At 35.8% G+C, this 26,167-nt stretch overlaps 3 protein-coding genes across 3 annotated transcripts in view; 2 read left to right on the top strand and 1 right to left on the bottom strand.

Moving 5' to 3' along the window:
- Positions 1–333: 333 nt before the first annotated feature.
- Positions 334–5,174, top strand: LOC107732454 (endonuclease domain-containing 1 protein-like). The gene is made up of 3 exons (XM_016543791.1): positions 334–337; positions 1,293–1,612; positions 4,512–5,174. The coding sequence occupies exons 1-3, from the start codon at positions 334–336 to the stop codon at positions 5,172–5,174; spliced, it is 987 nt and encodes a 328-aa protein (XP_016399277.1).
- Positions 5,175–14,746: 9,572 nt separating this feature from the next.
- Positions 14,747–15,836, top strand: LOC107732458 (endonuclease domain-containing 1 protein-like). Its single transcript, XM_016543795.1, has 2 exons — positions 14,747–15,123; positions 15,257–15,836. Exons 1-2 carry the CDS (start codon positions 14,803–14,805, stop codon positions 15,779–15,781), a joined length of 846 nt encoding a protein of 281 aa, XP_016399281.1. The 5' UTR covers positions 14,747–14,802; the 3' UTR covers positions 15,782–15,836.
- A 6,021-nt stretch (positions 15,837–21,857) lies between these two features.
- LOC107732460 (sorting nexin-13) overlaps positions 21,858–26,167 on the bottom strand; it is a 39,344-nt gene continuing 35,034 nt past the window's right edge. Inside the window, exons 23-26 of the mRNA XM_016543798.1 lie at positions 24,417–24,562; positions 24,258–24,326; positions 24,067–24,179; positions 21,858–22,680 (exon numbers count right to left, since the gene is read on the bottom strand). Of these exons, the coding sequence (XP_016399284.1) occupies positions 22,448–22,680; positions 24,067–24,179; positions 24,258–24,326; positions 24,417–24,562 (561 nt within the window). The 3' untranslated portion in view covers positions 21,858–22,447. The remainder of the gene's footprint in view (positions 22,681–24,066; positions 24,180–24,257; positions 24,327–24,416; positions 24,563–26,167) is intronic.

The following is a 26,167-nucleotide window of genomic DNA, read 5'->3' as shown; positions in this document are numbered from 1 at the left end:
CAAAGCACCGAACCCCCCACGTGTGTGTTCACTACTCACTGCTGTGTGTGTGCACTTGGATTGGTTAAATGCAGAGCACTAATTCCGAGTATGGGACACCATACTTGGCTACAGGTCATGTCACTTTCACTTTAAAACTGGAAGTATAACGCAGTAGTCGGATTAGGAAAAAAGTGGATTCATTTATCATGTCAATGACATTTGTAGCACGGAGTACATGCTTTGTTAAGTGTATTTTTGGGATAAGCATCACTCATAATGTCTTTGACACCACTGTTTGTGTTCACCACGTACTAACTGCGAATCAGAAAATATAGGAGCGGCTCTCTAGAGATGGGTAATCACTGGAAACTCAAACAAGTATTATGGCTAGTATAGTACTTTTAATTAAACTTTCCCCCAAAAGTATGTTGTAGGCCTTTTAAAGGGGCCACACACGCAAACCATTTATACAACTGCTCTAGGCAATGTTGTAATTAGTCCTCCAGATCAACTGTATTATGAGTGAGTGACGTGACATGTGGCCAAGTATGGTGACCCATACTCGGAATTAGTGCTCTGCATTTACCCATCCAAAGTGCGCACACACACAGCAGTGAACACACACACACCGTGTACACACACCCGGAGCAGAGGGCAGCCATTTATGCTGCGGCGCCCGGGGAGCAGTTGGGGGTTCGGTGCCTTGATCAAGGGCACCTCAGTCGTGGTATTGAAGGTGGGAGAGAGCGCTGTACATTCACTCCCTCCACCTACAATCCCTGCCGGTACGAGACTCGAACCCACAACCTTTGGGTTATGAGTCCGACTCTCTAACCATTAGGCTACGACTTCCCCTTTTTATATTTACTCACAATAAAATCTTATGTAGAAGCCACAAAGTTTGCTCATTGCTATAAAACTAACAGAAGATAACTAAACTCCAGTCATATTAGGCCTATATTTCCATAACATAGTATCATGGAGTGAATTTGCATTGGCCTGGTCATTTGCACACAGTGACTGAATTAAAATGAATGAGTGCCAAATGCAAATGTAGTAATTTATCTAGAATGCTAGGATCCTTTTGCGTCCACTACTCTCCTCACAGTTTCACCACTGATGTGAATAGCCTTGAATTTATGACCTGGACACACAGGCATAAGTTAACTTATCGGAGTCACAGATAATAAAAAAAGAGGACATAAGCTGTCTATAAAAACAGAGTTTCTTTCTGGAAGCACATCCTTTGTGATCGTGTTAAATTACCTTCACGTATCTACAACCACTTCAGCTTTATTTTTGGTTTCCAGGTCAGGTGAAGATGCATCTGTTTTTCTCTGTGCTGCTGGTGTTGGGCTTTCCCTTCATCATGACTGAAGTTGTAGATCCATTCAGTAAATGCAGTGAATTTTTTTTTAAAGGAGAGCCTCCAACGATTAAGGGCATTCTGGAGAAATCAGCTTCACAGAATAACCGATACAAACTAGTCTGTCAGAGATATAAGAACAAATACAGATTTGCAACTCTCTACGACAGAACTGGCAGGATTCCTGTTTTCTCAGCTTACACATATACTAAGAGACAAGAAGATTTCAAAAGACCAAAGATTCCATGGATGATCGAGCCGCAGGTGATGTTTCTTATAGTTTCTTGTTGTTTTACAACTGTATTTGAGAGAAACTATTTTATTGTATTCCCCATGAAATCAAAACAGATGTTTTTTGGCTTTTAGTATGAATATGTTAAGCCTGGTTCAAACTACATGATTTTAGCCCGATTTCAGCACAATCTGCTTGACGTAGGGTGTCGTGGGAATTTGTAAACGACAATGGGCGTCGCGACACAAGATTCAATTGTTTCATCTCATGTAGTGTGTCGTAGTCGACGACAACCGATGCCACATCTACGATGCTTCATGATGTCACCACAGAAAGACTAGCATGTTTAATATTTTTTCCGTCATCCACGACTAGTTCCGTCACATCTGTGACACTGGCCAATAGGAGCACAGAAGCGCCTTCATACATGCTTTCAAATATGCCGAAAGGAAAGAGAGACAATGGTATCGGTCCTGCTGGGTGGAATTTTACAATGGAGGAAAGGTTTGTGGAGTTATGGCAATAATACTCTTGCATGTATGATGTTTCCTCGAGGGATTAAACATGACAGAGAGAAAAAAGATCAAATAAAAACTATTTTACCTCAGTGCCTACTCCTTGCCGTCCATAATGGCCTCTTCATGCAATCCGGATTTGTGTCCACCCGTCAGGTTTTCTTTCTTTTTAGGGGTTTTCTGATGACAAGACAGGGCAAAACACGCAGTTTGCTAGTCATTGTTTGTTTACGCTTATGGCACATTCTGTCTAGTCCCGCCGTGTCGATGACAGCACGCACGTCGTTAAAGAAGGCAAGCGGTAAATGGTCGGGTAGCAACGTGTAGTTGACATGTTTCTTGTGCACGACACGACAAGATTTTTGGAGTCAAAATCGCATAATCTGACACAGTGACTGTCATAACCACAAAAAATCGTGTAGTCTGAACCGGGCTTTAGCCTTAATGTTATCTATAACATTAAGAATGATAAATTGTCATAAATGATCTGCAAATGATCTGCAAATTACAGAATGTTATCTATGTTATCTAAGCCAATGTTCACATATATGGTTACTAAACTTGTTATAGTAGGCCTACATAGGCTATTTCTGTCCATTACATTTTATATATTCTTTTTATATTCAAATGATCATGTTTAGATTTGGGGTAGGGCTAAGGGATCTAAAATTGACCTATAAAATAGTAAAAGTGCAACTATACAAATATCCTTATGATATAAAATATTCATAAATATTTTTGTTTACCTGTAAATATGTAATAATGTTTGCATTTTAGATGTTGTCAATAGGTCCATTTTATACAGTATGTTTCAGCTAGCCAAACATACAAAAATGTACGTTTTGTACATGCAAATGTCACACTAATACCTATGTATAAACAATGAGACCAGGCTGGTTCATCATGTCAATTTCTCAGTTACCAAATGCTTTGAGGTATTTTAAAAGACATTAAGAATGTCATTTTACTCCACCTGTGGGGCAAAACAGCCCCTTTGTACAAATTACATTTTTGTTAAAAATCTAATAACATGAAAACTCTGGATATTTTTCATACTTTGTTTATAATTTATTTCATTGTCACTAAAACTATGATAACTATTTTGGACACATTTAACTTTTGTTTGTCGCATAGGGTAGAGTGGTGTTTTCCCCCACTCTACCCTATGCGAGAAATTAAAATATGTTTGACACAATGTAAATGTTGCCTCTAAATTGACAAGTATTGATGAATATGAGATATGCTGTTACAAACTAGCAAATGCGGCTGTGATAACGACATTTTTCCTATACCTCATAATGCTTAGCGTAAATTATGGGAGCAACTTCCGATAACTGTAAACAATTGGTGAAAGGTGTGCTCTATAAATGCAATAAATATAAAAAAACTGGGTACTTCAGTTCAACTATCGATCATTAAAATGATATTTCAAAGTATAAAAACATTAACAAATTACTTTAAACAGACCATGAATAACCCCCAAATCTTGATTATCTTTGCAGCAACATTACGGACGTGTTGGATATCATATCAGATATATGTCTGTCTATATTATGTAAGGTACATTGCCTTATAAGAAAAAGTTCATTAACTGGAGCATTGAGTAATATAATTTCTAAGAGATTTCTGTCATTTTGACAGATATTGTATATTGTATTTACCTGCTTTAGAAACATTCCAGTAAACACTGATAATAGGGATTAGAAGTGAAAAGGGGAGACAGTTACATTCTAAAGCATTCATGTGAAAAACCTGGAAAGATACGTGAGGATTTGGGGAGAAAAACAAGAGATTCTTAGCATTCCAGTGCATTATTCATGGGATATTTGGTCAGTTAAATGAGAGCAAATGCGCAGTATTTTTTTCATATTGTTACAGCGGAGTTCAAAGTAAAATAATCAGGAGGAAAAGAATGCAGCGGACTGAAAAGAGCTCTTAGCTCCAAAAGAGCTCCATAGATATTCTTGTTATACCATGTCACATTAAACTACCAGAATTACATTATTCTCCTTATGTCTGAAAATAGAACATGAAGGAAAATGTACAGCTCATTCAGTCAAACTGACAGATAAGGATTATTTGTAGCGCAACCTTATGATTTGAAATGATTTGTTTTAGCCTTTTTGAATGAAACTTCCCCAAACCAGAAGTGCCTCCCAAAATGTAAAATGTAGCTTGCTAGGAAAAAGGTGGATAAACGCAAGGCTATTGGCTATTTAAAAAAAGGCAATGAGCCACTCGATATGTCCCACCCTCACTTCCTTTATATATATATATATATATATATAAAGTTTCAAGGCACGTCAGTGGGCCTTTATGTCTCAAAATGGGCTTTATTTATCTGGTTTTACGCACTCAAGATCTCTGAGTGTTTCACTGACAATCTCTTTATCTTTTTCAATTATCTGTTTCATAGTTGGAAATTCTAACAGCTGAAATGCGTGACCCCTGTGTCAATCAGGCTTGTACAGAAGACTACTGGAACAAACAAGATCTGAATCGGGGTCACTTATTTCCCCAGCTCCATGCAGCTGATAAAGACACTGCCATATCTACATTCACACTGACCAATATTGTGCCGCAGAAGATCAGTTTTAACGATGGAAGCTGGAATCTCATGGAGAAAAAAGTTAAAAATGTCATCGATTCTCACTGCAGGGATGAAAAAGACAGTAATAAGATCTTGGCCTATGTGCTGACAGGAGCTGTACCAAGCCAAAACGAACTGCTGAATGAAAAAGTAAACATTCCCTCACACATGTGGACAGTGTTCTGCTGCTATAACAGTAAGAGCAAAAAATGGGAGTCCCAAGCTCACTGGGCTAAAAACATAGACGAGAGCAAAGATGAGCACAAAACTATCAGTGAACAGAGCCTAGAGAATGTCCAGGAGTTTCTAAAGGGAGAGTACAAAGGAGAATACACACTGTTTCAAGGTGACTGTTCGATACTTTTAAATGTGGATGGAAGTCAACCTCCAAAAGAAGATAGTGATGACCAGCAAAATGATGAGGAAATGTCTTATTGGTCTTACTTTAAACAATTGCCAGCTAAATTTTGGGACTGGTTACGTGGCTAAGTCATGCCCTGTTAAGCTTGTCTAAATGTGAAGATGGCATGAAATAATAACAGTTACAGATTTCTTTTATTAACACGGCCCCTGTCTACTGTATGTAACCAAACAAATAAATGCTTTCAATCATGCAAAATGAAAGCCTCTGTAATTTATCTGTTCAACATGACATATCAATAGGGGTGTGTGATATTGACAAAAAAATTACATCTTGATATTTTTTGGGATTTTTCTGATAACGATATTTTGCTGAGTGTGTTTTGCGATGGTACCAGGGCTGGTTTAGGCCTGTCATTAAATAAATAAATATGACACTAAAACCACCAGTAGGTGGTGAGAAGTCCCACCTGCAAAATCGCACACTCTCTTGAGAAGGTACTTTTTTGGATAAGTAATTAATTTGCGACCGCAAAAAGAGTAGGTTCTATATGGGCCATTCTACAGAATTGGTCCAAAGTCAGAGTTAAAAACATCTTGAAAAAAATGTATTTTTCCAAAAAATTTGTATGTGTGCAAATTGCATATTATCCAAGGTACACATTTCTAGTAATTGCGTAGTTAATTCTCATATTTTATTTTCAGAAAGTTTTGGAATATTTGTCATCTCCACAAATTTGTCACTACCGAAACACGGTAATAATAATTTAATTAGAAGGGTTATATTGACCTATTAAGATTTTGCTTACATCTACATTGTAAATATATTTTTTTGATATTTTATTAACATTTTTTCAGAGGTAAATCAATAACAATTAAATTTTTAACAATATTTCAAGTGTAATTTATGAGATTTGTTGTATTTTGAATCCAATTTTTCTTTGTAAAAGGCAAAAAGTTGATCATACTGATTTCAAAGTTGACCCTTGTATGGTGTCCGGGTCTGTGGGACCCGTTTTCACTTTTTATCAAAAGAAAAATTATACTATAAATTATTTTTTCAAACTCAGACTCATAGGCCTTGGCTCATTTTCTGTGAAAAACATAAATCAGAACAAATTTTCAATGACCACACACTGTACACTCCCCCTACACACTTATACATACAGGATGTTTGGGTCTACTGGATCCGGGGCTAATAAAAGAGTGGAAATTTTAGGTCCTGTGTACCTTCACTCTGTCCTCCTATTGTCTGGGCCTGCTATTAGTATGTGTATGTGTGTTTATGTGTGTGTGTGTGTGTGGGAGAGAGAGAGTCTATAAGAGTGTGAGTGTAAGTGTGAGTTTTGTGCTTCTGCCCCTGCCATTCCCGCACAAGGTTGTAGCACTTTAATTCATAAATGTGATCTAGCAAAAGTAAAGGGCAAATTTTGACCATACATGCTGTTTATATTGCTTGTAATTGGGATGAAGTAAACATCTGTTGAGTATTTTTATATATAATTTTTTTTATTTTGTTGAATTAAAAACCCAAAACTGCAGCGGGTCCACCAGACCCACGAACACTGGCTGAGTAACAAAAATATGAACACCACACAAGGGTTAAGGATTCATTAGTTTAAATATTGAACCAAAAACTATCATATAATCTTAGTTGATAAATCAGTATACTTTGTTTTTGACAAAACATGCCATGTTTCGGTAGTGACTGCACATTTTCGGTAGTGACAGTAATGCTTTGGTAGCAACCACATCACATTACAGAATTTTAATTTGCATACTAAAACACTACTAAAACACAAACAATTTGCATAACTGTACTAAATTTTGTTTATTTCCCCCAAATATGAGGATTATGTGTTCCCTTTTGTCATGATGACATGTTTCGGTAGTGACAATTTTATGGGATAACACTCAAAAAAACAATGTCACTAACGAAACTCCACCAAATGTTTTGGTAGTGACCATTTTAGATACTTTTGAACCAGCTCAAATATGCTAATCAGCACATGTTTAGCTAGCACAGTTCTGAACAGTTACACACATAAAAATTAAATGATATGGAATAACTCCCAAAAAGGTGTGCTTAATTGCAGAAAAAAGGTGTTCGGCAGTGACGTTCCTTAGAGTTACACACAGATTTTTCAGACTTTTAAGCACATTTACCTCAAAATGATGGGGCCTATCTACTCACCCTGTAGCTATGAGAGAGAGACACATCAATATTTCCTGATCATAAATGTAGGGGTGTAGTTAATTTCAGTCTCAGCCAATGGACTAAAACATACACTGTTTTGGTAGTGACATGAAAATGCGGGACACATTTTTTACATAAAGTTTCATAATTTACAAAGAAAATATAAAAGAAATATATTTTTTTTAACTTTACTTTTTTTTTTAAATGATTTCAATATCATTTTCCTAAGTTGAAATTTAGGGGTTAGGGTTCGGGACAGCCACCTCCCAATTGAAAATATAGGCAATAAAATAAATACCCAATAAATAATGATTTTATATACAGTAGTCAACATTTTAAGTGGATCAAAAAACTTTGTCCTAAGACAAGAACGGGTATTGTTTTGGTTTTAGGACAACTCTGATGAAAGGTTTTGATCCACTTCAAATGTTGACTACTGTATATTAAGCTTACTAATATTTTAAATATTATTGTGGGTTTCAATAGAGAATAGAAGGATCTTAGTAAACATCTAAGATTTTAATACTTAAATGCTTTTTAAATGTGTTTTTGGTTGTGGGACAGCAGTTTGGACCAATTCTGTAGAATGGCCCAAATAGTAGAAATGTGAGTAGTATTAATGTAAAAAAATGAATGTCCCAAGCTCACTGGGTTGAAAACATAGCTGAGAGCAACGATAAAGGCAAGACTATCAGTGTACTGAGCCTAAAGAATGTGCAGGATTTTCTAAAGAGCAAGTACAATAAAGAAAACGGTGGCTGTTTGGATCTTTTACAAGGAAAACGATAAGGAAAAGTCTAATTGGTCATACTTTAAACAATTGCCTGCAGCTTTTTTGGCCTGGTTTAGTGGCTATTACTGTAAGGTGGTGTCCGAAATCGCATACTCTGGATGCTAATCTGGATGTACTACATTCGCCATGTTGTCATTTTCACGTGACCTACCAACATCAGTTGCATCACATCACTGCCATTCAGAAATCCTCTTCTGTGGCCTCATGGGGCAGTATACAGGTGCATCTCAATAAATTAGAATGTCGTGGGCTGAATTGAGGCAGTAATTAAAGCAAATGGAGCCCCTACCAAGTATTGAGTACATGTTCAGTAAATGAACATACTTTCCAGAAGGCTAAAAATGTTTTTTTTATTGGTCTTAATAAGTATTCTAATTTGTTGAGATAGTTAATTGGTGGGTTTTTGTTAAATGTGAGCCAAAATCATCACAATTAAAAGAACCAAAGACTTAAACTACTTCAGTCTGTGTGCATTGAATTTATTTAATACATGAGTTTCACAATTTGAGTTGAATTACTGAAATAAATGAACTTTTCCACGACATTCTAATTTATTGAGATGCACCTGTAGTGTCCATCGTATGTACACTTCAGAATTGCGCCAGAAGTAGTAGGTAATCTGGGTACTTTTTGCCTACTCTTTTATAAGTACTATGAATTCGGACATACTTCTTTGTCACATACTGTTTTCACCTCATATATAGTAGGGAAGTATGCAATTTCAGATGCAGCCCCTGTCTTAATGAGTGATTCATTCAATTATTCATTCAAACGATTTGTTCAAACCAGCTGATTCATTTAGAAACATAGCAAGTGACTGTCTTTATGAATGGATCATTAAATCACTGACTCAAATGATTAATTCAAAAACAGGTTCATTCAGGAACGAAACAGTGTTGCTCTGAGACACAAAAATGTTCTTCTGTAAATGTATAATGTGTTGTAAATGTATAAAGAAAATTGTTTTGTCGGTGGGGACATTTTACCCCACCTGTGGGCCAAAACACCCCATTGGTACAAAATAAATTTTTCTTAAAAATCTAATAACATAAAAACTCTGGAGATTTTTCATACTTGGTTTATAATTTATGTAATTGTCACTGAAAACTAGGATAACTATTCAAGAAGACACATTTTACTTTTGTTTCACAGAAAAATTACACAGTCCTTAAGGGGAACGTTTTCCCTTGCTCAACCCTACTCAATAATGTCAGCTCACACATTGTTAAAAAAACAAAAACAAACAAACAACAACAACAACAAAAACAATATTATCCGACGATAAATATTGCACATCCCTACGATATCGAACATGCTCATATCACTGATTTTGACATCTGAACACTGAACTCTGAACATCTGATCACAGACTTTAAAATAGAACAAATAGACAATGATGGGACATAAAAACAGCAAGAAATCCTCAAACGGCTCTTGTGTTATTCACCAGTGAATGACACAGCAGCATAGTTTTCCTTCTTCCCAAAAATACAAAATGAGGGATAAAATGATTTAGGCCGACTGTCTGAGCAGCTCTAAAATAGATGGTGATTCGAAGCTCAAAAAAGGTCAAAAACCACCATATTTCAATATGTCAGAGAAGATCTTTATATTTCTCAGACATGCTGGATGATGGTTTGTTCAAGCTTTATGTATCTAACTAACTACTGTTCATCTTAATCCTTAGTGCATTAAACTCTAACTTTTGTGAAACCTACATTGAAAATACTATTTAAAAATAAATAATAATAATAATAATAATAATAATAATAATATCAGCATTGCTGGCCAACCAGCATCATCAGAAAGTCCATGCTGTTCGGCCGGCATTTCTAGCACTAAACCAGTATAACCAGCCTGGACCAACTTGAACGTTCATTCTGGTCCTAGCTTGTTATTTTAGGACAGAAGGTATGATTTAAAAATGTTCATTGAATATGCAACTGTATCACCACCTTATATGATATGGCAGCAGGATCCACACATCTGCATCATATTAAGCATTTGTGACAAGCGTCAAGAAGCAACCCAGAATGCAAGATACTAGAATGCTATATCAAAACTTTTATTACAGACTCAAGGTGATAATAATAACAATAATAATAAAATAAAAATAATAAAACCTACAAACATCAAATAAAATAAATAACTTATTACTCACACACACTGACAAAACGAAAAGGTTAGATCAGCCTGTTACAAAGATACAATGATTTCAATGTCTCCTAGACCAGGGGTAGGCAAGTTTGGTCCTAGAGAGCCGTTGTCCTGCAGAGTTCAGCTCCAACTCTAATCAAACACACCTGAACAAACTAATCAATGTTTTCAGGTTTACTAAGGCTACAGGCAGGTGAGTTTTTTTTTTTCAAGGTTGAAGCTAAACTCTGCAGGACTGCGGCTCTTTAGGACCAAACTTGCCTATCCCTGACCTAGACTGATAGCTAGAGATAAACTCACAATTATTTCATTTTCAGAGTCATTCATTCGGCAGCTTAAGATTTCTTCTTAACAGCGCTTGAAATGTCTGGACACCAAAAGCCTAAATATACAGTATGACTATGCCATCTTGGTCTCTTAAGTAAAATGATCATTTCATCATTGTAAACTTCTTGAAGTCTCTGTAAGCTGGCTCTCCTATAGTTAGACCACAAGAGTGCAGTATAGAGTGGTGTGCAATATGCTCAGAACAATGACAGATCTGTACACACACCAACATACAGTGTCATACATTTCAATATCCTCATCATCTGTCAGCTGCTCAGTAATGAAAAGGTTGATATATTTCACCTTCTCACACTCATTTAGATCATTATCAGACAATTTAATTTAAACACTGATCCTCTTTTGATCTGCAGATCATAACAACACTCTCTTACTTGCATTATATATATAATATCATGCTTTAAGTCCAAACACAGAACATATAGTGAGAGGGTGCTAAAGACCAGCACTACAAAGACTAAAAATCACAAGATCATCTGCATCTATAACATGATTCACTAAAATATAATCCAAGGCCTTCAAACATTTACACAAATCATCAATATAAAGACAGAACTGGGGTCAAAATCCCTCCTTGTTCAACACCATTGTTAAAGGAGCTGAAACATTATTGCCCCATTTTATTTGCATAGGCATACCAATAAACCATACTTCTAATGTAGGTATAACTATATCTACAGGCAAAAGAATTTTACTTACAGTATAAAATTATCTATATAGACAATATATGGTACCAATAGCTGTGAAACACACAGGTCACTAAAGACAAGTCAAACTGAAACTCTGCAGTTTGGGTGAATTCTGAGCATGACTCCAAATGCGGTATAAATGTGTTGCAGGCTTGTAGTGGAATAGATGATGTGTGAATGATAACTAACACTCAAGTTAACAAGTTTTTTAGGTTTGTGGGTTCACAGGATTGGATGTGTGTGCATCTGTGTGTACATCACCATCTCAGCTGCTGAACTATTTAAGTGCGCAGGAGGAGAGGCCATTTCATCTGCGAGACTTCTGGGGAACTTGCGTTTACATTTTTGTTCTTTAGTTCTGTGAACATGCGGCTGTTTATCGCTGTGCTGCTGGCGTTGAGCTGTCCGTTCGGCAGGTCTGAAGTTGTACAAACGTTCAATAAATGTAGTGAGTTTTTCTCTGAAGGACAGGCTCCGGTGATTCCTGGCATCCTGAATCCGAACTCTGAGCATGCTCGCTACAAAAAAATCTGTCAGAGATATAGTTTCACAAGTGTCGGTTCAGGATATACGTTTGCTACTCTCTACGACACAGAAAGCAGGATTCCTGTTTTCTCGGCGTACAAATACACTGCAAGAGGAAATTTCATAAGACCAAGAATTCCATGGATGATCGAGCCGCAGGTGATGATTTTCACAGCTTTTTTTATGATGCCTCATTTGTCTGCTGTTATTGTGCATCAAGTGTTTTAGGAGTCATTCCTCACCTCTTTTCTTTTCTTTTTCTGTATAAGTCTTTTTATGTATGTTTTACTTTAGTCAGGTATTTTAGAAATCTCTTAGTGTTTAATAACTCTTTCTCTTTCTTGTAAATATACATCTGCAGCTCGATCCTCATGTTGTTGGCATGACTGTTCCATATAGAAATCAGGCCACTGATGAAGACTACTTCGAAAACAGCTATGGAGTGAATCGTGGTCACTTATTTCCCAACTGTCACGCAGCTGATGAATTCACGGCCAAATCTACATTCACACTCACCAACATTGTGCCACAAAATATCAGATTTAATGCCGGCGGTTGGAATAGCATTGAAAACGAGACCAGAGATAGCATGAGTACACATTGCTATGACAATAACGGTAAAGTTTTAGCTCATGTGCTGACCGGAGCTATACCTGGCAAAAACAAACTAAACAATAGAGTGAACATTCCCTCTTACATGTGGACGGCATTCTGCTGCTATAACAGTAGAAAAAGATTGTGGGTCTCTCAAGCTTACTGGGCCCTAAACAAACAAGAAAAAGACAATGCAGCGATCAGTAAAAAGAGCCTGCAGGAATTACAGCAATTTCTGAGTCAAAACTTGGCGAAAAATGTAAAGCTGTTTAAGAACTGTAACTAAAAATGTCTCGGAAAGCATCAGATGGGTTAAAAAACATTGAATTATCATTTCTGATGTTTGATTGGAGGTCTGTCAAAATGCTTGTTTAGCTTTTCCAGAATCCTAACTCATCCTGGTTTTAATTGCTGCCATTTTTCTCATACATGTAATTTTTAGCATTTTCATTTGAACACAAACAGTACTTTGATAAGCATGTGCTGAAGCCCAGATCCTGTTATAAATGGACTGTCTGTAAACGTTTGTCTTTTTTCTAATAAAGCTTATGCAAATGTTGTCATATCAGAATGATCTCACTGTCTAAATCCAGGGTTCCCAAACATTTCCATTCCTGGACACACAAGTAAAACCCACCAAAATAATCTTAAATCTTTCGGAGACAACAGTTTCGATATATTACACACACACACACACACACACACAGGCTATATATATATATATGTTTAATTGCAATACCAAAGGCTTAAGTACAATAATAATAATTTAAAAAAAGCCTAGCCCTTGAGAAAGCCTAGCCTGAAAGATTGAAGCAGTTGCAAAAGCTTGAAGTCTGAAAGATAGATAGATTGCCAGCACACTGCTAGCATGATTTAGCACATTACTAGCATTTTTGATCATGATTAGCATGTTGCTAGTGTGCTTCTAACATGATTAGCATGCTCTCCAGATGTTGCTAGCATGTTTCTAGCACAATTAGCATGTTGTTAGTATTATGTAAGCATGATTGGCATGTTGCTAGTGTGTTGTTCGCATGATTAGCATGCTGCTAATATGTTTCTAACATCATTATTATTATTATTATAGTAGGCTATTATGTTATAGTATTATTATTATTAAAGTATTGTATATAGTATTATGCAAGCATGATTCGTATGTTGCTAGCACGTTTCTAACATGTTTTAACATTTTGCTATACCATGATTGAACATATTGCTAGGAAGTTGGTAGCATGTTTCTTCTAGCATGATTAGCACATTGCTAACATGTTTTACCATTCTGCTAGCATTATATTGCACGTTGCTAGCATTTTTTACCATGTTGCAAGCATGATTTAACACATTGCTAGTGTTGCTGGAGTATTTTAATGTGATAGTTCCTTTGCTGTCTATGCAGGGTCAGAAAGCTCTTGGATTTCATCAAAAATATCTTAATTTGTGTTCCAAAGATGAATGAATGTCTTATGGGTTTGGAACGACATGAGGGTGAGTAATTAATAACAGAATTATAATTTTTGGGTAAACTAACCCTTTAAACACTATAAATCTTATTGTACAAAAATGTTAACCCCCTCAATGAAAGTCTATGGGACTTTTTGTAAATTAGATCATCCATTTAATGAAAACTGATCTGTTAGAAAAGATATAGCAACCCGATTCAGATCAGTCTGACCTGAGTTTGGTGGTTGTAGCTTGAAAGCTCTAGGAGGAGATAGCTTTTATTTACTTTATTTTCAGAAAATATGAAATGTTGCCTTGCCAACTAACTGAAATAAGCTTTTCATCTAAAACAGTGCTTGTCAAAAGTTTGGAAACATTATGATTTTTAAATAATTTTAATGAAGTCTCTTTTTATTCATCAGCATATTAGAATGCTTTCTGAAGGATCATGTGACACTGAAGACTGGAGTAATGATGCTGAAAATTCAGCTTTGATCACAGAAATAAATTACATTTGACAATAAATTCAAATGGTTATTTTAACTCTTTCACAATATTGCTGTTTTAAGTCTATTTTTGAGCAGACTACTTAAATGCACCCTTGGTGCGCAGAAGAGACTTCATTAAAAACATGAAAAACTGTAATGTTTTGATAAGTGCTGTATGTACATTATTTCAGGTTTATTTCAATTAACAAAAAATGCTTTTTAATGGTTCAAGCGAACGATAATAATGAAAAGCACCAGATGAGATACGAGAACACCAGATGCCATTTCACAGGTCAAAAGGTGTGAAAGAAAATTTCACACTCAAAATTATGCCTACAATTCAGTTTCTCAGAAAGTGTGACCTGCATGAGTGTACAGAATTAGATGTGTGAGCGTGTGGGTGTATGAGGGTTAAAGAACATTGTTCCTGCTGCAGAATGATCTACGTGTGTTAGAGAGGAGCATTTAAGTCCCAGCAGAGACCCATTCTGTGTTGCTGAACCTGAGCACATTCTCGTCTGAAGGGAAGATGAGGCTGTTTATCGTGAGCGTCTCTTTGCTGCTGCTGCTTCTGGCTTCTTCATGCATCTCATCTGAACCTGTAGACAAATTCAGTAAATGCGGTGACTTTTTTTTCCGTCAAACGCCTCCGGCTATCCCTGGCATTCTGAAGGATTCAGCTGCACAGGACAGTAATTATGAAAAAATCTGTCAACGATATCAGGAGAGGGAAAAGTATGTAACCCTCTACGACACAACGAGGAAGATCCCTCTTTTCTCAGCTTATAAATACACCGGAATACAAGAATACAAGAACCCAACTAAGATTCCCTGGATGATCGAGTCGCAGGTGATGTTTCTTACAATGACTCAAATGTAGCATGGAAACGCTTCATATATTTGCTAGCTTACATATATATATAATGTAGAATGGTTGTTTTACTTCTTCATTTTATGAAGTTGACTGTGTTTCTTTTATTAAGTTTGAACCTATAGGTCCTGGGATGCGTGAGCCATTCGTCAATCAGGCTATCACTGGAGACTACTACAATAACAAACAAAACGTTAGTCCCGGTCACTTATTTCCAGTCCGTTATGCAGCTGATCGAGAAACTGCCAAGTCTACATTCACACTCACCAACAGCATTCCACAGAAGAGCAACTTAGAGAAAGGCATTTGGATTCGCAAAGAACAAGACATTAAAGATATGATGGATAAATACTGTCGTGACAAGAAGAACAATAAGAAGATCTTAGCCTACGTGTTGACTGGAGCTCTGCCTGGCCGTGATACACTGAATAACAGAGTGAATATTCCCTCTCACAAGTGGATGGCATTTTGCTGCTTCAGCAGTTCAGGAAACTCAACGCTCTCCAAAGCTGACTGGGCCGAGAACAAAATGACTGATGATACGATTACTCGTCCTAAGAGCCTGGAGGAGTTACAAAAATTCTTAAATGACAACTGGAGGAAACAAGTGAAGTTATTTTACAATGACTGTATGTAATTTTAACATGCAACCAGAGAACAGCCTTCTTTAGCAGAATCACAGCTTTACATGATCATTTCATCTGTCTGTAAGATGAGACGTTTGTCAAAGTGATTCCGAGTATTGCTCTTCCCGATAACTAAGAAAAAATGATTATTTAAAAAATGATTCTAGCACATGCTTTTTCTCTTTAATAAAGCTTGCAATTGCAAATATTGGCACATGGGACTCGTCTCACTGACTTATTGCATGTGTGTGCACAATTATACAGTACATAAGTGAGAAAAAAGGATTCATATATAAAGCATGGGAGTTGACAGAAGTCTATACATAATCCGATTATAACAATATTAAACTAAACTCTTCCAACTACTCTGCAAATATTACATGTGGTTTTTATGACCTCATATTAATCGGTAAACAACACTGAAAGTTTGTACATTTTTTTATTAATTGAGGATCAATTAAAATTGACTATAGCATGATTCAAAAGTGACAACCAAATACATAAATAGACTCATTTAAACGCATTTACATTTTAAGCAAAAATCTTCGTATTGAAATATAGTTCAAGCAGGTTAACTTAAATATGTCAACCACAATTGCTCCCAGTGTGAAAGCTGATCATGAGGAGGGGTTTTGTTATTAGAAGATAAACAAAAAGAAAAAGAAAATATGATAGACGTCACTTTTATGCTTTGAAGCAATAAGAGAAGAGATTCAGTGGACTGAAATTATACTTAAAACCCGGCAACGTTTAAATGATGTAAACAGCACGTGTTCTTTAAGTGCGTCATAAACCAGATCGCACGGATGACGGAGTTGTGGACATATTCACGCTTTGATGTTCAATGTGCGCGTGTCTGTTCACGCTTTGATGTTCAATGTGCGCGTGTCTGTTAATGCTTTGATGTTCAATGTGCGCGTGTCTGTTAATGCTTTGATGTTCAATGTGCGCGTGTCTGTTAATGCTTTGATGTTCAATGTGCGCGTGTCTGTTAATGCTTTGATGTTCAATGTGCGCGTGTCTGTTAATGCTTTGATGTTCAATGTGCGCGTGTCTGTTAATGCTTTGATGTTCAATGTGCGCGTGTCTGTTAATGCTTTGATGTTCAATGTGCGCGTGTCTGTTAATGCTTTGATGTTCAATGTGCGCGTGTCTGTTAATGCTTTGATGTTCAATGTGCGCGTGTCTGTTAATGCTTTGATGTTCAATGTGCGCGTGTCTGTTAATGCTTTGATGTTCAATGTGCGCGTGTCTGTTAATGCTTTGATGTTCAATGTGCGCGTGTCTGTTAATGCTTTGATGTTCAATGTGCGCGTGTCTGTTAATGCTTTGATGTTCAATGTGCGCGTGTCTGTTAATGCTTTGATGTTCAATGTGCGCGTGTCTGTTAATGCTTTGATGTTCAATGTGCGCGTGTCTGTTAATGCTTTGATGTTCAATGTGCGCGTGTCTGTTAATGCTTTGATGTTCAATGTGCGCGTGTCTGTTAATGCTTTGATGTTCAATGTGCGCGTGTCTGTTAAAGCTTTGATGTTCAATGTGTGCGTCTGTTAATGCTTTGATGTTCAATGTGCGCATGTCTGTTCACGTTTTGATGTTCAATGTGCGCGTGTCTGTTCATGCTTTGATGTTCAATGTGCGCGTGTCTGTTCATGCTTTGATGTTCAATGTGCGCGTGTCTGTTCATGCTTTGATGTTCAATGTGCGCGTGTCTGTTCATGCTTTGATGTTCAATGTGCGCGTGTCTGTTCATGCTTTGATGTTCAATGTGCGCGTGTCTGTTCATGCTTTGATGTTCAATGTGCGCGTGTCTGTTCATGCTTTGATGTTCAATGTGCGCGTGTCTGTTCATGCTTTGATGTTCAATGTGCGCGTGTCTGTTCATGCTTTGATGTTCAATGTGCGCGTGTCTGTTCATGCTTTGATGTTCAATGTGCGCGTGTCTGTTCATGCTTTGATGTTCAATGTGCGCGTGTCTGTTCATGCTTTGATGTTCAATGTGCACATGTCTGTTCAAGCTTTGATGTTCAATGTGCGCATGTCTGTTCACGCTTTGATGTCAAAACTAGATAAACACCCGCGGATTTCAAAGTCTCACTCTCTGGTAAGCGCGAGTCTTGTCAGGTTTTTATAATGCAGATATTTTATCATTTTGTTTGATGATGTAACCGCACTCAATGCTGAATATCTTGTTTCAACGTTTAGGCTTCCACCATTTGTTTTCAAATGGGTGTATAAAAAACAATTAATTGACCCTCTTCTGATAAATCTTGTGATTGAACGTCAGCTCATATTTCTTGTGTTTTCTTTAGTACAGTTGAAAACGTACCCGATTTATCCATTCTGCCTTCTTGCTTCATGTTTTGGTTTAATGAATCCAGGTGATCAGTCACATTGACATCAGGAACAAAATAAGAGTTATCTTATATATATATATATATATATATATATACATACAATGTTATACTATCTAATGGCAAAAGATGAACTATCAGAAGATATATTTCTGATGTATTTTATGCCATGGTAATTTTTTATGAATGCAGATTTTGTTTTTACATTTATTTTGAAAGATGAAGCTGGTGATTATGGTAAGGGGCGTTACATTTCCGACTCGTGCTTGTGGTGTTCGGCCAATCACAATGTACTGGGTCAGCTGGCCAATCAGAGCAGACTGCGCTTGTCGGAAGGAAGGACTTTGTAGAAAACGAAGCGTTTGAGAGAGGCGGGGCATAGAGGACCTACAATAATGTACAGTATTTGAAAAATAATGTGTTTTTTGAACATTAAAGCATGTCAACATATTCTGTTACACCAAATAATGATCTTTAAAAAAGCATCATATGACCCCTTTAAGACACAACAGTATAAAGTGTATGGCGCTCCCCAGTGTTTATCAGAGAAATAACATCTTAGAAGTTTTTGTGGCTGTGATGGAACATGATTAATAAGCCATTTATTTTGGAAGATATTTGTCAGATAGACAGACGGATGGATGGATGGATGGATGGATAGACATATGCTTTTAAATTCAGTATTTCAGTGACATTAACTCAACAGCCTTTGATTGAAAGTTAAAAAAAAAAATGAACTGGTCAAACAGTCCTGCTTTCTGTTTCAAAATAAGCGAGAAAAATAATTCTGCTTTATGTTAGCTTAATCGGGGAGAAAAAAAAAATAATTTACACACAAAATTCACATTTATTCCTATAGTTTTTTTCCTTTTTTTCCCAATCTTGTGCATTTTAATTTGATGTTGATTTGATTTTATAAGTACAGTAACAGCTAAGAATGTTGCATTTATTTAAATTTCCATTCTTAATTCCTGATCAAACAGGCTTTATTTGAATCTGTCAGACAGTATTCATTCATTCAATCAATCAATCAATCATTCAGACAGACACCGTAAATGCTGAAATGGGCAGTGAGTTGGAGTTAATTTTATTAGTGTTATACTGAGTAAAGCTGCTCAAAATCAATGTTTTAGAAGCATAATGCAAACACTCTACTCCTTTAGAGTCCTTTTCAGTCTATTAAAACGACTGTGACATTCAAATTGACTTTGTTAAAGAAAAATAAGAAAATATAATTGACAGTACATTTAGGCACACCGCTGACACATACTATACACCAATATGCACAGTTCATGTTCATAGATTCATACGTACGGGGATTCTGAAAACAAAATCAAATCAGAAACATCTGTGTCGACCATTTGGTGGATTTAAAGGGGAAGTTGCTCCTGTGTGACTCGACCAATCACAGCAGATTTTAGCTTCTCAGTGCCAGCCAATCACAGTAGAGAAAGACCACGTTCAGGCAAATCACACGAGTAAAACTGCTGGTCAATCACAGCAAACAGCCACAAACAAGAGCAACTCAAAACAATCTTCAAAACCCTTCAATTAAGAGTTCAAGTGCTATTTTTACTTCCATTAAAACACTAAATTAGTTCTCATCTATTCGCATCAATTTCTGCTGATCTGAACCAGGTCCCAAGGCTGAATCTTGTGAAACCTGAGAGGAGAGAACATTTATAGGTCATATTTCACTCCAAAATCAAAATAAATCAATTATGTTTGCATAGACAATGAAATGAAAAGTTATAACCATGATATTTCTTCCCAATTCTCATTCTTTAAATCAAAGAACCTAATTATTACATAATATAAAAATTATTTATTTGTATTTAAGTATTGTTAATAATTTAAATAACATTATTTTTATGTATAATATACATAAAACACATTAATAATGATAATATCATTATGTAAAATATTAAACAAATACATTTTTTATAATTATAATTAGGTTTTTAATGATTTTTTGTGTTATAATTTATTATAGAATAATTTAAATTGTAATATATATTTATGAGATTTTTCACATGATACAAAAATGTGCTTAATCATCATAAAAAAGCATGTCACAATGAAAAAAAAAAGAATTTGGGGTGAAATATGACCCATGCATGTTCTCGTAAAGTGTAGATCTATCAAACATGACTGGAGAGTGTTTAACAGTAAGAAAGAGTGTTTAAGATCTATGTGCTGACCTCGGCAGCGTCTTTCTTGTCTTTGCATGTTTTGATCATCCGTTCACCTACAATGTGCTTTCACTCGTTTCCTAAAAGCAAAACGCACCAAAATCCATCAAGAAAACAGCAGGAGCGACGCAACATTAAAAACAAACACATCCCCAAGTTCAACACGAGCATAAAAGCCAGACTTATAAAACAAGTCCTTTAAAATAAGCCATTTACAACAACGGAATGTTTCGGTGGTTTTGAAGAGTTTCCTGTGGTTTTGGATTGGCTTCACTCGAATATACTTGAAAACTATCCCATATATGATTATTATATAACATGCATGAAAGAAACATATTGCACAAAAACGAATGACATATTCTCTGATTGAAAACCTGATTCGGACAGTCGATATCTCCTTTACGTGTGTGTGTGTGTATGAGGGCGCATCCGTGTGAAAGCTACTTCTAAACACGCGTCTCTTGGTCGTGTATTTAAGGCTGAATCTATACCTCACACTGAAACAGTCTTCAGCATCAGACAGTCGCAGTTTAGTGCTACACTTGATATTCTAAAATAAAGTACGTTTAAAAAAACCCACATCAGACCCTCCACTGGATTGAGTTATAAAAACAGGACGCACACAAACATCGACATGTACATTCGTTAAAGCAGATCTCTGTATGCGATGAGCTCCATGTAGCTGTTTCAAACGGTCATGCAAATATACGCTTGAATTCCACCATCTCTGTCCGCTTTGATATGTTTTGAGGGCTTTAGATAATTATTAAAGAAAAAGTTCAGCTAAAAATTAAAATTTGCTGAAAATGCACTCACCCTCGAGCCATCCATGAGTTTGTATCGTCACAGATTTGGTGAAATGTAGCAATGCATCACTTGCTCAGCAATGGATGCTCTGCAGTGAATGGGTGCCGTCAGAATGAGAGTCCAAACAGCTGATAAAAACAATAATCCACAGCACTCCAGTCCATCAGTTAATGATTTCAGAAGACAAAAGCTGTGTGTTTGTAAGAAACAAATCCATCATTAAGGTGTTTTTAACTTCAAACCATTGTTTCCGGCTAAAATATGAGTCCATAATCCATAATAACGCTTCATAAAGTGAAAATCATCTTGTCTGAATCAGGAGAGAAATCTGCACAGATCAAGCACCATTTAACAAAAACAATCCAAAACAAATCATGAGCTCTAAACACATATATGGATGGATTTTGATGTGAGAAACAACAGGAGATGGACCTTTTCAATGGAGGAAGAGTTATTATAGATTATGGACTTGTATTTTAGCCGGAAGCAATGGTTTGAAGTTAAAAAAGTCTTAATGATGTATATGTTTGTTTCAAACACGCAGCTTTTGGCTTTAACTGGTGGACTGGAGTGGTGTGGATTACTTGTGGATTATTGTGATGTTTTTATCAGCTGTTTGGACTCTCATTCTGACGGCACCCATTCACTGCAGAGCATCCATTGCTGAGACACTGATGCAATGCTACATTTCTCCAAATCTGATGAAGAAACGAACTCATCTACATCATGGATAGCCTGAGGGTGAGTAAATTGTCAACAAATTTTCATTTTTGCCTTAACTATTCCTTTAAGTCATTTTAGATTAGCTCAAGTATTACATGTAAGCAAAAGGCTGAGAAGGATAACGTTACGCCTATTTCAGTTTCAGTGCCACAAAATGATCATAATACATCGCTGCCGACCCTCCTCATATGGTTCTGCTTGTAATGAGTGTTAAGGTGCATAGGTTGCTTCGGTCGGATTTCCTTCACCATACAGTACTGACGATGAGGCGACCAATGCCAAATGCAAAAACCCCAAATAAACCAAACAAATCGTATATATCTACACAAGTGTCATTCAAAACATCAGATCAGAAATGCACGGCAAACGGAAAGAGTGATCGCTCAGTGCTCGGGCGCTGCAGTCTTTCATAGTGGTTCAGATGTGAGCGAGGTGCCGAAGGCTTCATGATGATAAAATGACTCCTCTATGCTACGGCCGTGTCAATACAGTGCTTGAAACGAGAACAGCCACGAGGCACTAAGAGGGAGGTGTGTGTTTGAGCGTTTGCCGCTGGTTCCTCCCCTCCCCCCTCTGCGTCGGCGGGAGAAGTGTCCGTCTGTCACCTCTTGTGCAAGCTGCGCAATTTCTGTGAATATCTGAGCACGCGCGGCGAGCGCGAGTAGAGCTTCACGAACAGCTCGGGGAACTTGTACTGAGGGAACAAGGTCTCCAGGAAGCCCTCCAGAAAGACGCAGGCCAGCCGGCGGTTCAGCGGTTGGTGCTGGAACATGTCAAAGACGCGCAGGATGCCCTTGCGTGTGGTTTCTGCCCCGATAATGTGCTTCAACTCATCTGATGGGAGGAGAACATTTCAAGTCGAGTCAAATTTATTTGTATAGATTCAAAGCAGCTTTACACAAAATCATAATGTTAATGCTTATAATATCTTAATATCTCTATGCCTTATAGTCGCATTTAGCAGATTAGAGCTGGACAATAATATAGTTATATTATTTGTTATTATATTGCTTGTATAGTTTTGGGACGATACAAGCAATCAAGCAGTGGAGATTTGCTGTACAGTATATATATCACTCTACCTGAGGCACTGTATGTATACAAATACAATTGGACGTACGATACAGTGTTATCTTGGTATCTCTGAGATACTATTATAGTTTTTATTAATGGTCGAATTAGTTTTTAATTAATATTTTCTGTTTTCATTTGAATTTTTATTAGGCTTTGTTTTTTATGTCTATATAGTTATCTTAATACATCAAGTTAAACTAAGTGAAAATCACTAGCTGAAATGAAATAAATAAATGCAATACATTTAAAATATTTACATTTAAATATCTTATTTTATTTCTTTTAATGTTTATTTCAAGTAACAAAAATTATTTTATGATTTTAGTTTTATTTAACCATAATAAACCCTGGTACTATATATGTATATATTATTATATAAACATACATATATTATACTACCATTCAAAAGTATGGGGTCTTTGCATCGTTTTTTTTTTTTTAATAAATAATACTTTTATTCAGCAAGGATGCATCAAACTGATCAAAAATGACAGCAAAGACATTTCTAAGGTTACAAAAGATTTCTATTTCAAATAAACACTGTTCTTTTGAACTTTCTATTCATCAAAGAATCCTGAAAAATATAATGGATCATGTTTTCAACATTGATAATAAACAGAAATGTTTCTTGAGCAGCAAATCAGCATATTAGAATGATTTCTGAAGGATCATGTGACACTGAAGACTGGAGTAATGATGCTGGAAATTCAGCTTTGATCACAGAAATAAATTACATTTTACAATATATTCACACAGAAAACAGCTATTCTAAATGGTAATAATATTTCACAATATTATTGTTTTTACTGTATTTTTGATCAAATAAATGCAGCCTTGGTGAGCAGAAGAGATTTTTCAAAAACATTTAAAAATGTTATCGACCCCAAGCTTTTGAATACTAGGGTAGAATTTTGCAGAAAGCTCAGTATATATGAACAGAATTAGAATGGACATTATTCACAGTTCAAAATATCCCCCACCCCTTGCATATTCGTTTATTAAACATTTTGGATTATATGATAATACAGAATAACTGCAGATTTTCCACTATAGTCTATGCTGTGAGTGCACATAAATGTTTGCATGTTCAGTGTCATAAGATCCAGGCTGTAATGTGTGTGTGTGTGTGTGTGTGTGTGTGTGTACCTGGCATGATGCCCAGGAGTGTGGTCTTGGCGGCGACTCGTGTCCTCATGCGTAAGCTTTTGTCTCTGCGGGGCGGCGTCTCGGCCAGAATCCCGTTTGGCCAGTAGGAGTCTCTGCGGGGTCAAAAATCCAGTCAGAAGCAGCAGCAGAACCACATACATGTCAAAACAGACAGCGAGTGAAATCATCACCTGAATCTCTTCACGTAATCAGACACTTGCTCAGGCGAGGTCATGTAGTCGACATGATCTACGATTTTCCTGCAGTGAAGCGAAAACAAATGTTCACCGTTGAACAGACAGCAGAAATGCAACCTTATGCGAGTCATAATGTGCGTGTGTCTGTCGCACCTGTTAATGGTGTCTCCAGACGTGGCTTTGATGAGCTGCTGTAGGAGGTTTTTGATGTTTCTGCGCAGCCACTGATTTCTCTCCTTCAGATCAAACACCTCGTCCATCAACAGCAACATCACCCTCAGTGGAATATTATCATCCACCTGTACATCAAAACAACATTCATTAAACTGACAGCTTCAACTCTACAATCTCATTCAAATCTCGTTCTAAGCCATGGAAAAATTGATCAGGGATGCAAACTAATTAGATACATTATTTTAAATAAATTATTTGTTATTAAACAAATATTATTATTATTTTATCCAATTATACAAAATAAAAATCAATAAAGAAATACATTACTATGGTAAAATACTATTGTACTGTAAAATAAAAAAAATCTGTATTTAATAATAATGATAATAACAATGATGAAAATAATAATAATAATAAATATTATTTTATTAAATTATAAAATAAAAAATCAACTAAAAATAAATTACTATGGTAATTAGGGATGCACCGATAACACTTTTTTCAGAACGAGTCCGATACCGATACTTTCATTTTTGGTACTCACCGATACCGATACCTGTATTTTCACAGCATTTGTAATTTTTTTTTAAATATTGGGTACAGAAACAAAATAATAGTAATAATAATAATAATAATATGAATCATGTTATTTGGCTTCATTTAGCGTACTATTTTGGTGATTTAATTTGCGTCACGCGCAGTGTACACGGACCCTCACGTACGAGTAAAAACCGAAGTATACTTTGGCCTTAAAGCAAGCTAAACATACGCAGCGCGCACACGTTTGTATTGGTGCAGAGTGAGAGAGACACTTATATCCTAGCGCATTTCACCCAGTCTGCTAGTTTCACTTCTGCTCTAAATAAAGTTGTGTATGCTTGACGTTTAAAATAAATGCTGTTTATAGTGAATGCGATGGATGCAATGAAGATCATGCAACAGAAGTGCGCGCTCTCAGACTCTCTCTCTCTCTCTCATCCCTAATGGTAATGTTGCTATTATAATAAATATTAAATAAATAGTGTAAACGTATTAAATTATAAAAATCAATCAATAACGAAATAAATTGCTTTGGTAAAAATACTATTGTACTGTAAAATAAAAAATGTGTATTTAATAATAATAATAAACATGATTATTTTATTAAATTATAAAAATTAAAAATCAATGAAGAAACACAATATTATGGTAATAATAATATTATACTGTAAAATAGAGTACTTAATAATAATAATAAATATATTTTTTATTAAGTTAGACAAATAAAAAAACAAAAATTACTACTATATTAATATACAACATTACTATTAAAAATAAAAAGCAACAAAGAAATGCATTACTACATTAATATACTGTAAAATCTAAATACTATTTAATAATAAAATTATTATTATTTTATTCAATTATAAAAAATAAAAATAAATAAAGACATACAATATTATGGTAATAATACTACTGTACTGTAAAATAGAGTATTTAATAATAATTATTATTATTATTAAGTTGTTGTAAGTAAATAAAAACAATAAAGAAATATATTACTATATTAATACATTACTAAATAATAATAATTTGTGGGAAAAAAAATATAACACCAATATTTATGGATGTCTTGTACCACACAGCTTGTACTAGATTTGCTTATTACAATTATTAAAATAAATGTCATTATTTATCGGTGCCTTACACATATTTAGAGTGTTAGAGTGATTTGGCCAAGTTTTTGATTT

This window comes from Sinocyclocheilus rhinocerous, unplaced genomic scaffold, assembly GCF_001515625.1.
Source record: "Sinocyclocheilus rhinocerous isolate Xijiao unplaced genomic scaffold, SAMN03320098_v1.1 scaffold3476, whole genome shotgun sequence".
Lineage (NCBI taxonomy): Eukaryota > Metazoa > Chordata > Actinopteri > Cypriniformes > Cyprinidae > Sinocyclocheilus > Sinocyclocheilus rhinocerous.
Note: the sequence above shows the minus strand (reverse complement) of the source record. Positions and strands in the feature narration are given on the sequence as shown.